The sequence below is a fragment of the Podarcis melisellensis genome, assembly GCF_964234715.1.
Source record: "Podarcis melisellensis genome assembly, chromosome: 14".
NCBI classification, from domain to species: Eukaryota; Metazoa; Chordata; class Lepidosauria; order Squamata; family Lacertidae; genus Podarcis; species Podarcis melisellensis.
Genome location: NC_138546.1, coordinates 37,704,504 through 37,717,105, shown reverse-complemented (window position 1 = coordinate 37,717,105; position 12,602 = coordinate 37,704,504). Strand labels below are relative to the sequence as shown.

Genomic DNA, 12,602 nt, shown 5'->3' with positions numbered 1-12,602 from the left:
CCAGCCAGCACTTTGACATGGGAAATTGAGAATTCTGATGGCTATGCATAGCTAGAATCCTCCGTTTTAAATCAGTTGAAGATCCGCATCAGCTGTAAATCCCAAAACTAGTTTACTGTGTATAAAAACTGAACCTGGAGTGATGTCAGCCTGAATTCCAGCACATCAAACTGTGTCCATCAAATGTGGCACATCAGAGCAACACATATCACCAATCTACTCTGTGATATGAAATTGTGCTACAAACTTTTTTGTGTAGAATAAATTAAACCTTGAGACCCATGGACAGTTTTTCCTATTCACCCCACATACTAAGCCCAAGATTTCAGTCTCAAGTTTTCAGTCACCAGCTAGCCAATAAAGCATCAAGACTAAAATTTAGCTAAACTGCAAACTCCAGGGGGAGAGGAACATCGTAGAAACCACAAAACACTCTTAAAACACTTTGGCATCGTATGTACAAAATGTGCAGTCAGTGTCATGCCTGGGTACCACAACAGATCAAAATTGGATTGAATGGGGGAAAATAATTTGAAAGGCTTAGTCAATAAAAATAAGTATTACCCCCCTAAGCTATTCAAAATGATTTCATCAAAGACATTACCACACCATGTACACAAACACAGCAATGCTATGACATGATTACAACTTAAATATTTTAAAAGTGGTGTTTTTTTTAAATACAACGTAAGACCAATCAAATTAAGTGCACAGAACATAATGCAGAATGAACATAATGCAGAATACTGGTACGTACAGTGACAAGGATATTGAACAAAGTTATTATATTTATACTAAGCAATGCTTTAATATAAAAGAGAGTGTCAACAAAGCTAAATGGATTACTCTTCTTTATGTTGCAACAAAGACCAGCATTCTCCCCTTGGTGGCAAACAACAACATCAACAAAACATAATGACTTAGTTTCCCCAATCTCATGCTGTTTCCTGTAAAATTCTGGACAGTGCTGAGTAACACCCCCCCTCCCGAATACCCAATGTAGCCATCAAAAAGTGCAATAAAAATACACACTGCATTTATAAAATGTCCTGTATGTGGTTCAGAAATCTTTGGAAGCATGTTATGACACGTTAGGCTGTACAAACTGATGCATTTCAGCGGCTCCCAAAGTTAACCAAGAGTCTTTTAAAAAAAAAATAATAATCAAAGAGGGAATATTCTGTTCTTTTCTCAAGGCTGGTCCTCGTGTGTGTGTGTGTGTGTGTGTGTGTGTGTGTGTATCCCCAGACACGGAGTAGCTCAGAAGCAGGTTCCAAGACAGACCCATGAACTGCTGAGTGGCTTCTGGCGTCTGGAAGTTTACAGATCCATCTTGGAGCCAGCCTCATTATTCATTTAGACAAGAATTTTACATGTCTTTTCTAGAACTGGGACCTTTTGTTCTTTTCCTTTCTTCAAATGTTGTAAAAATAATGGACAACCCACAGTGGAAGAAAACCCTACAATACGTCTTCAAGTAAAATAGCTCCTGAAATAAAAAACTCCAGAATCATATGCTACATTTCCCTAAAACCTCTATTTTAGTTTCTGGCATTCAATAATAAATTACATGGGAAACACCACATTTATTTAATACTGCAAAGTCAGCCTCGGAGCAGAGGTGCGTGTTAAACAAGCATGGCGCTGTTGCTGAAAATGACGTCCGTGCATTTAGTTTCCCCTCCATATCCCCCTGGTTGCCACTGGGAAGAGGTGTTGAAAATGCAACAGAATGACATTATGACATGGATAAAGAGAGGAACACGTGGACTTCCAGATGTTGTGGACTCCAACTCCCATCAGTCCTACCAGCATGACCAATGGCCTGGTATGATGCAAGTTGCAGTCTAACCACATCTTGAGCATCAAAGGTTCACCATCCCTGGGATAATTTTTTTTATTACTCATTGGGGAGAGAAAGGGAAAACTGGACATGGCGCTCCCATTTTCAAAAACAGCTTTGTGTTTTCTTTTGTAATGTGTAGCCCAGCCTTCACGCTACAATGTTAGACAGAGGTGTGGAAAAAGCCCCATCATGGCATTATGGCATGGGCTAAGTGGGGAACCTGTATCTCTCTCAAGATGTTGTGGCACTCCAAACTGCCATCAGCCTCAGGGAATTATGGGAGTTGGAGTTTAACAGCATCTGGAGGGCCACAGGTTCCCGATCCTTGATCTCAGGATAGAAACGACAGCGTTAAAAACCCTCCAGTTCAACCAATGGGCTCACCCAGCAGTTCCCACCCATCCCTCCACATTGATCATGTAAACGAAACATTGGAATAGTGTCTTCACTGTGTCACATATTGCAAACCATCAAGAGTACCTTTATTATGTCTCTTGACCCTCTCTCTTTTTTAAGTGTGTATCTACATCTAAGTGAAAAACTCAGGCTAGTGTTGTCGGTGTGCCCTATTTTGCTCAGTGAAAACACATACTGTGTAAACGGAAGCAGAACGTGGCCCTGTGTTTTCAGTGTGCACTGTGGAAGAAAGCACCCTGTAAGAAAACAAAACAAAGGGAAACCTCACTCTTACACTTTTCTTTTTAAAGTTGAAATGATGACTCTTAACCAAACAGAAGCTGCTACCCAACAGCGAGATGTTACTGGGGGCTACCTGTTGACCTGATCAAGCTCTTGTGTAAATTGGGGTTTTGACTGTGTCGGTTTCTGCTGCGCACAGAAGAAAACATTGTATTGCAACCTGGGACTTTGCATTGGTGGAGCTGGCGGAGATGGACTGTTTTGTAATGGGCCCTGAAAGTTCCTTTATTACTGTAGCTTTTTTGGCATATGTGGCAGGTTATTGGCAAACTGGAAGGTATGCTTGAGAAACTCTCATTAGTCTTCTCCATCAGAGAACAGTCTTGGTAGAGGTCTTCATTCGGGATCAAAGGTGGACTTTCACAGCTTTCGTCACTGTCCTCCAAAACCCCAGGACCTTCTTCATTGTCTCCGTCAGAATCCCAAGAGGAATGAGCACTGCCCTCCGACTTGATGCTGGACGTCGTGCTTAAATCCAGAACGGCCCCATCGTTTACCAGGTCATACTGGTAGCTCTCGGGGCAGGCCTCTGCCATCTTGCTCATTGGAAAAACCAGGCTGCCAGTCCTGTTCATCCCTTTGAAGATGACCGAAGTTTGCTGCCCAACGTGTCCTATCAAAGAGTCATCCGGACAAATCTCTTTCGCCATATCCTTCAAGAGGTACGTTGCATTGAAATGGTGGTTCTTGATTTCCAAGGGATCTTTGGTCAAAAGCTTATGGTGAAGGTTTATGTTGGAGCTATGTCTGGAGAAAGAAGATCAGGGATGCTGTTACAATCAAGGAGGAGAAGCAACTCAACAGTCAACACTTGAGCACAAACTCTTAATGTGAGCATTGTCCCAGTGTGGATACCACCCCTCACCCAAGTGATGAATGCTGTAACAGCAATGTAACAATAGTGAGGAGATAGAGACTAGAGATAGAGAATAGTGAGGAGATAGGGTACTAAATGGGCAACTAAGAGCATGTAATATATTGATGGCTATGACTCTAGGATGACCTGCCCTCTGAGTGTCTCATCATGGCACTGCAGTCATTTCTCTTTGTTCAGGCTTGTGGGAAGGGTGAGGTGAGGACTGGATTTTTTCTGTTGCTGCTATTTCATTTGCATGGAACTTATGTTGGCCTCTCTTAATATGATTGGTTTTAATTTTATGCATTTCTGACCTGAGCCCTTCAGATGAAGAACAGAATACAGGAAATAAATAAAATTATTTTTTTTAAAACCATCTTAAATCCAGTCTAGTTTGTATGATCTCCGTACCATAAACAGCTAAGGATGATCAAGACAGCCACAGCAGGAAAAATTTAAAAAGGACAAGATACATCAGGTGGTGGAGAACTTTTGGTCTTCTAGATGTCACTCACTACAACTCCCATCAGCCCTAGCAAGCATAGCCAATGGGCAGGGATAATGGGAGTTGCAGTTCCGTGACATTTGGAGAAACAAAGGTTCCCCATACCTAATATCCATGAACAAATGGTGCCATAGCCTTAAGTAAGACAACACATTTTCTCCCAGTACAGAATAGCTAGTCACGTTTTTCAAGATGAGCAGCCAGATGCAGCAGCTAGTTCTGAGGTCTGGCGAGGGCAGTGAGCCAGGCAGAGCAGCCCTGTTGCATCTTCTTCTTAGTTCTGTCTCCACAGGAAGGCAAATGTGGCCACTACATACTGCTAGTAAAAGGTAAATGTAAAGGACCCCTGGATGGTTAAGTCCAGTCAAAGGCAACTATAGGGTTGTGGTGCTCATCTCACTTTCAGGCCGAGGGAGCTGGCGTTTGTCCACAGACAGCTTTCTGGGTCATGTGGCCAGCAGGACTAAACCGCTTCTGGTGCAACAGGACACTGTGATGGAAGCCAGAGCGCACGGAAACGCCGTTTACTTTCCCGCCACAGTGGTGCCTATATATTTACTTGCACTGGTTTGCATTTGAACTGCTAGATTGGCAGGAGCTGGAACAGAGCAATGGGAGCTCACTCCGTCACGTGGATTCGAACTGCCAACCTTCTGATCAGCAAGCCGAAGAGGCTCAGTGGTTTAGACCACAGCACCACCCATGTCCCATACTGCTAGTGGAGAAGGGGGGAAGTGGAAGCAGGAGGCAGCACTATTTGGGGCCAGCAGCTTCTGAACAGGAACAGTCTTATCTGACTGCAATCTCAGACCTTAAATAGTCCACAACAATTCTTCCTGTCTGTTAGCTACTTCCCAGCTGGCAATGGGATCAAATTGGAACCTGCTCCCTGAAAGGACTGGTTTCGGTACTGGAAAGAGCAGACGGGGAACGTGTGGCTCTCCAGATGCTGTTTGACTCTCAGCACCCATCATTCCCAGCCAGAGGGACAAATCGAATTTCTGGAATTCAGTTGGAAGTGGTGTGCTTCTGAACACCAATTGCTGGAAACGGCAGCAGGGGAGGGTGCCGATTCGCTCAGATCCTGTTTGTGGGCTTTCCATAGATAGATGATAGATAGATAGATGATAGATAGATAGATGATAGATAGATACCACTGTAGATTTTGCTTTAAAAATTTAGGGAAACATCTGAAAAGGCAAGTTAAATGCAAGACCTTGTTATCCTGCCTGTGCAAAAACTTGCATCTCTAAAAACGACAACCCACAAATAAAATTATTTTCAACCATTGTTATCTACTAGCAATGAGATTTCCAGGGTTTCATTTAATGCTGTGGTTCCCAATGTGGGGCACACGCCCCACAGGGGGGCAAGTTGATTTTTAAGGGGGGGCAATTCGAGAATGACTTATTAACAGTGAATGGCCTTTTAGGCTTCCTCCACTAGAACAGGAGTTCATTTTTGAAAAAAAAAAAGAATTAAATGTCACGGGGTGGGGCATCAGGATTTTAGAGATGCTTAGGTGGGGCATGGCCAAAAAAAGGTTGGGAACCACTGATTCCATGCCTTCTTGTCCCGGGGGAAAAGCAAGCTTTTGTCCCATGGATTTTCAGTGCTCCAATAAGGTATGGAACATGCATGAGGAAGATACATGGGGTGAGGGGGCACACCACAAAAACATGCTTCAAAACTTATTTGCATTTCCGACTAGGCTCCATTGTATGACTATTTTATTTTTTTTAATAAGAAAAAAATAGAGCAATTATGTGCATTGTTTTCTTACCTGTCTCGACTTCTACGAGAAGGAAAGGCAGCATTGCAACCCTCCACGGTGCAAATATGCATTTCTTTTAGGTGTACGTTTTTAAAATGCATTTTCACACTGTAGGGGTTTTTAAAGGTCTTCTTACAGATGTCACAATGGAAACGGCTGTCTTCCCTCTGAAGCCCTAGCGGCGCATGTTGACCGACACGATCTATATCTTTAAAAGCTTCGAAACCAGGAACGCCTACACTCCTACCGGACAGTGTGCCGAACGCCCCCCTACTCAGCAAGTGGTGTTGCAATTCAGCGCAGTCGTTCATTGGGATCCTGTAATTCAGTTGCTCTTTAAGATAGCCATGGGGTTCTGTCACTGCTTTGATCTCATCACGCTGCTGGTTTGAATCTTTGCAGGCATTTTCACAAGAAACTACCTTTAACAATTTGCCTTGTTCGGGCTTAGCTGTTTTCTCAGGCCGATGCAACTCGTCCGCGTTGGCGCATGTGCTATTTGGCTCAATAGATTTAAAATATGTCGGCCCTCCATCTTCAGAAATGGATTTCTGCGATGTACCTGAATGGGACTTCTTTTCCATTGAGTGGTTTGGGTTTTTTTCTATCCTAGAACCGCCCATCTCAACAGGCCCGTCACTTACCGGCCGCGGAGGCATGTCGTCTTCCGAGCTGGCAACTTCGTGAGTTGTGCTAGGGGTATCAACGGCTTCTGTCTCTATCTTGATGGGCATGCTAGACTTGCGGGATTTTTTCTTGGGCAGCGCGTCAAAGGGCGATTCGTTAGAAACCAGCGGCTCAGGGACTGACGAGGAAACCAGAGGTAGGGAAGGAAGGATGCCGGGAGTATTTGCAAGTTCAGCCGGTGTGACCGGACTGCGATAGAATGGCAGAACTGGCTGCACGGTCCTCAAGTTTGGAAAGAGAATGCCATTTTGGCCAGGACTGTGAAAACCTGGCTGTGTCTTTGAATCGCTGCAAGAGCTTCCGTAGCTGGAAACAGATCTACTGTCGGGAGGCAAAATGTTAAAGTCTGTCCGTTTGTTCTCTTCCAGTCCGGTGATGGCCAACCCGTTTCTCAGATCTTTATCCCGGTTGTTCCTGTTCATGGGCATGTGAAGCCTAGGGTTGGGGTTGGCACTGTGTCGATTTCGGCTCCGGAGGGAGCTAAAGACCATGTTGCATCCTTCAATGGTACATTTATGTTTGATCTTCAGGTGGACAGCATTGTAGTGGATCTTCAGAGTCCCTTTGTCGTAAAAGGTCTTTTCACACGCTGTACAAAAAACACGCCCTCTCCTTGTTGCGAAGCCGTTTTTATCGACAGATTTTATTTTACTTTCTGGAGAGAGCTGGCTCATTTCAGGCTTTGTGATGCTGCCGGGTGAACTTAAATCGCTTGGAGAAGTGTCGTCCTTCAAAGCAATATCTGGGCTGGTCGAGGCCACCTCCTTTTCACCTTGAAATGAAGACTCGGAAGTTAGGAAGCTGTTTTCCGCAAACTGCATAGGAACATCTTGCTTGAGTTCATTGCTGCAGTCCTGACTTTGCTCCATCAAAAGCCTCTCAGGGGGTGAACCTATGAGGGGCGGAGGAACAGGACTGAAAAACTGAAAGGGCAACATGAAGGCCATGTTGTTGACAACGTTCTCAAAGTGGTGGATGTTGACAGAGTTCATTTTGTCCAAGGAAGCCGGGAGGCTTGCACTCCTCTGACTACAGCTTTCGATGAATGCCCTAATATCCATATTGGCTGTGGTTGTGGGGATGACGATGGACTGCCCTTCTTTCTCCTGAATCGCCATTAACTCCACAATGGACTTGGTCTCGCCAAAGCGCAGAAATTGCTGCAAAGTAGCCAGTTCTTCTTCACTGGTCATGATACTCCAGTGGTCCAGGACCTTTCCTGCAGCATCCTTAAAAAGACAACAGACAACACTGTATGTAAAAGAGGAACACACCAACATCAAATTCATACGGACGCTTCAGTGCAGGGGCAGCTAACATAGATATTGTTGGACTGTAACTCTCATAATCCTTGACCATTGGTCATACTGGCTGGAGCTGATGAAGGTTGTAACCCAACAGTATTTGAAAGCACAACATTGCCTACCTCTTCTCGAGATGCTTATGCTTAACTTGCAAAGCGGAAGGGCCATAGCTCAGTGGCAGATAATCTGCTTTGCATTCAGATTCAAGTCCCAGGTTCAATCCCCAGTGTCCCCAAGTGTGGCCAGAAAAGACCCATGCCTGAAGCCCTCAAGAGCTGCTGCCAGTCAGTGTAGACAATATTGAACTAGACAGACCAACGTTCTGAATCAGCTCCCTATGTTCCTGTGTGCTAAAGTTGCTACTCTGCATGGCCTTCTCCACCTCCCAGTAAAAAAGGAGACAAGACAGACATGCTCCACTCACCCACTCCTTCTGATGTCCTGTCACTCGTCCCACGCACTCACTTGCAGTGCAACACACCTGGCATCCTGCTTGCCAGAACAGGTGAAAGATGCTCCATGCACCATGATAACCACAGAGGGAGCAGGCTAGGGGAACTGTGTTTGCCTTGTCCCTTGCTTCAATGGGAGTTTGGAAGGGCTATATTTGGGGTCAGGATGGCAATAATAATAATAATACAGTCATACCTCGAGTTGAAGTAGCTTCAGGTTAAGCATTTTCGGGTTGCGCTCCGCAGCGACCCGGAAGTAGCAGAGTGTGTTACTTCCAGGTTTTGCCACTCGCGCATGCGCAGACGCTAAAAATGATGTCATGTGCATGCGCGGAAGCGGCAAATTGCGACCCGTGCATGCGCAGACGCGGGTTGCGTTCACTTCAGGGTGCGAACGGGGTTCCGGAATGGATCCCGTTCGCATCCAGAGGTACCACTGTAGTAGTAGTAGTAGTAATAATAATAATAATAATAAATTTATTTATTTATACCCCGCCCATCTGGCTGGGTATAAATAAAACATTAAACATTAAAAACTTCCCTAAACAGGGCTGCCTTCAGATGTCTTCTAAAAGTCAGATAGTTGTTTATTTCCTTGACATCTGAAGGGAGGGTGTTCCACCGGGCGGGCACCACTACCGAGAAGGCCTTCTGCCTGGTTCCCTGTAACCTCACTTCTCGCAGGGAGGGAACCGCCAGAAGGCCCTTGGCACTGGACCTCAGTGTCAGAGCTGAACGATGGGGGTGGATACACTTCTTCAGGCATAATGGGCCGAGGCCATTTAGGGCTTTAAAGCTCAGCACCAACACCTTGAATTGTGCTCAGAAATGTACTGGGAGCCAATGTAGGTCTTTCAGGACTGGTGTTATATGGTCTTGGCGGCCGCTCCCAGTCACCAGTCTAGCTGCTGCATTCTGGGTTAGTTGTAGTTTCCAGGTGACCTTCAAAGGTAGCCTCGGTGGCATTGCTGATTTATACTGTCTTTTTTGGGGGGGTAGGGGGCAGCTCAGACTAAATAGACACAAGGTGAGGGTTGTGTCTTAGGGTTAGCATTAGGCTCATCTAGCTTAGTATTGTCCACAGTGACTGACAATGACCCTACAGGGTTTCAGGCAGGGGTCTATCCCACTCCTACATGGAGATACCCGGAAATGAACCTGAATCCGAACCACCTGCGTGCAAAGTAGATGCTCTAACATTGAGTTATAGCCCTTCCTATAAAGTGACCAAGTGATGGCCAGAGTTGGAAGTGCAGGGTGGGGAGGGTGAGCAGGTCAGGATCCTGCTCAGGAATCTACAGCTGCCCATCACTATTCCAGGCAGTTTTCTGAGAGGTTAGTCTTCTTTGTCTAGCCAAATCCACACAATTGGCTAAGGTTGAGGCCAGCTTGTTTGGGCAATTCTGTGATATATATTATTCTTGGATTTCAATCACCCCAACATTTGTTCTTTCTAACACAGCACCGATGATTAGAAAGTATTTTGCAATCTCCCCAGAAAAAAATTAAGACGCGTACCGGCGAAACAGCATGTACAAATGGAGAGAGAGAGAGATGGAGCAATCAGAAGAAGATTTAGCTCCACATTTAAGTCAAGTATTCTTCCACTGCAAGTTTAATAATCTTCCAAGCTACTAAGATCAGAGAACAAATGAACCTGCATCGATCCTTCACCAGTGTTTACAGAGCACAGCTGTAATTACACTAGAGTGTTGCAAGTTCTTTCAAACTCCAGCCATACCTAACTTTTCCCAATATCTGTAATAAATATTTTATCACAGAACATGTATTTGATGGCCTACTGAGGGTTTTCACTGGGCACACAAGACTTCTCTAAGATGATGAAGAATGTATCATCATCAATTTTTCATGCAAAAAAGGTTCAAGGTAATTGAGCCCATATTTTTTAATCCTAACACTAAAAAGCAAAATTATCAAGTGCCATGAAATATTTATTCGTGCCATAACATAAATCATAATGCTACTTTACATTGAAACAAGAATACCAACAGAGAAGCAGTATTTGTGTAAACATAAGGAGCTAACTTCTGCCCCGGTGTAACGGTACTGATGATGCTGGAAAAGTTCAAAATGGCACAACTGAAATGGATAAATTGATGCTGAATGTCTGCGTTATAAGGGTGCTAGTGCAGCTTCAAGTTCTGATGCAGAGCTGCTGGGATGCCAACGGAACGTTCACAAACATTCAAACTCCTCAGGAAACAAAGCTTGCAGAAAGCTTTTCTTAAAATTTATTTGTACTTCTCCAGATGTTGGGGTGCCCACAAACACGCAGACCACTGGTTTCTCGGCCTCATTTCGGCCCCGATTCTCTTGTCACCCTCCTAGAGGGAGCGAAGACCTAGACATGTACCTGTAAGACATATCCACGTATGTAGTCTTGAAGTGTCCAGTCCAGAGCATGGAGGATATGAATGACTTCTTCTTGCTTCAGGACACTGAAAAGCCGATCTAAGAGAATTTTGAGACGGACAGGAACTGCCTGAGTTCCATACAGCATGAGGCTGCTTATATCAAAGACCACATTAGACTGGACTATTTCCACTTGGCTTGTTGGGTAGAGGTTAGGGATCCTTAGCTTACTTAAGGCTGAAAAGAAAAGGAAAACAAAAGGCGAGTGACTACTTATGCATAAATGGGTATGAAACAATTAGACAAAAAGAACACCATTGGGGTACAGTGGTACCTCGGGTTAAGTACTTAATTCATTCCGGAGGTCTGTTCTTAACCTGAAACTGCTCTTAACCTGAAGCACCACTTTAGCTAATGGGGCCTCCTGCTGCTGCCGCGCCGCAGGAGCCCGATTTCTCTTCTCATCCTGAAGCAAAGTTCTTAACCTGAAGCACTATTTCTGGGTTAGCGGAGTCTGTAACCCGAAGCGCATGTAACCTGAAGCGCATGTAACCCGAGGTACCACTGTACTAGGGGTTTGAACTTGGAACCTATGTAATGCAAAGCGGGAATGCTTTCCACCACCCTCCCCTCCCAGCTACGTTCAATGTGTGAGAGAGACGGGAATACAGCTCTAGTTCTGGTTTCACAGCATCATCTGCCAGAACAGTATTTTCCAATTATTTAAGCTTGGGGAGGGGTGGGGTGCAAATTTCTGGTTTGGCGCATGATCCCTTTGCTAGGTTGGCTAGGCTAGGGATTGCCCCGTTTTTCCACCTGGAAGGCACCATGTTGACTGTAATAATCATCACCATATTTTTACCCTGCCCATTCGACTGGGTTGCCCCGGCCACTCTGGGGCATCACATACAAAAAAACATACTAAAATATTAAACATCAAAAACTGCCCTATTCAGAGCTGCCTTCAGGTGTCTTCCAAAGGTTGTATAGTTGCTTATCTCCTTGACATATGATGGGAGGGCATTCCAAAGGGTGGGTGCCAATACCAAGAAGGCCCTCTGCCTGGTTCCCTGTAAACTGTCCCCAGTTTAGCCTAAATCGTGTTCTGAACATTCAGAATTATGTAATCCTCTTGTAAAGCAAATTGCTATTAGTTACGTAGCAATTCATACTAGTTATGGATTGCACCAAAGAAGTGCTTTACTATCCCAAAGCTGAGCTGAGTATGACTCTATAGACAATTATTATAAACAATTTCTGAGTTTTGTTATTAGTGACTTTGCAATGTCTCCTTTAATAAACTGAAAACTGTACTTAAGACAGCTGGTGGCTACTTGGCAAGGCATGCATTTTTTATTTTATTTTAAAATTCTTTGAGGTTTATTACCATGTGCTACCCATCCATGCCGACACTGGTCACATTGTCGCTGGTTTATTTTCCCAGGTTTGAAGCACTGGCAGCTGCAGCTTACCAGAGTGCAACAGATGGCCTGAAAGAGCAGAAGCAGATTAAAAGGTTAAGGGGTGAGTAACATGTGCAACACGCTGGAGAGAGGAAAGGGGAAAGGGAATGGAACAAGCATATGCAAATATGTACAAAATGAAGAATTATGAATATGCATAGATAGGGCTGCCATATATCCGGAATTAACTAGACGTAGCTGGGATTCGTTTGTAAAAAATAGTGTCCAGGTAGAATTTTCAAAAGCTGGTTTAAATGTCCGTAAAGAGGCGGTTTTTTGTACCAAAATTCCTAAAAAAGAGCTCCAAAACATCATTGGGGGGGAGAGGGAGGTTTTTTTTGGGGGGGGGAAGCTGAACAACCCCCAAAAAAGCTTCACAACTTTTGTGACTGAATTTTCACTTGTTGAAATATAGCAAGCCTAATAGAACACAATAAGGGAGGCGGGTGGTGCTGTGGGTTAAACCACAGAGCCTAGGACTTGCCGATCAGAAGGTCAGCGGTTCAAATCCCCACGATGGGATGAGCTCCCATTGCTCGGTCCCTGCTCCTGCCAACCTAGCAGTTCGAAAGCAGGTCAAAGTGCAAGTAGATAAATAGGTATCGCTCCAGCGGGAAGGTAAACAGCGTTTCCGTGCGCTGCT

At 44.7% G+C, this 12,602-nt stretch overlaps 1 protein-coding gene across 2 annotated transcripts in view; it reads right to left on the bottom strand.

Moving 5' to 3' along the window:
* Window positions 1-1,206: 1,206 nt before the first annotated feature.
* BNC1 (basonuclin zinc finger protein 1) overlaps window positions 1,207-12,602 on the bottom strand; it is a 31,669-nt gene continuing 20,273 nt past the window's right edge. For both annotated transcript variants that reach the window (XM_081888485.1, XM_081888484.1), the window contains exons 2-5: window positions 11,884-11,986; window positions 10,498-10,733; window positions 5,690-7,596; window positions 1,207-3,292 (exon numbers count right to left, since the gene is read on the bottom strand). In XM_081888485.1, coding sequence (XP_081744611.1) covers window positions 2,605-3,292; window positions 5,690-7,596; window positions 10,498-10,644 — 2,742 coding nt within the window. In that variant the 5' untranslated portion in view covers window positions 10,645-10,733; window positions 11,884-11,986 and the 3' untranslated portion in view covers window positions 1,207-2,604. The remainder of the gene's footprint in view (window positions 3,293-5,689; window positions 7,597-10,497; window positions 10,734-11,883; window positions 11,987-12,602) is intronic.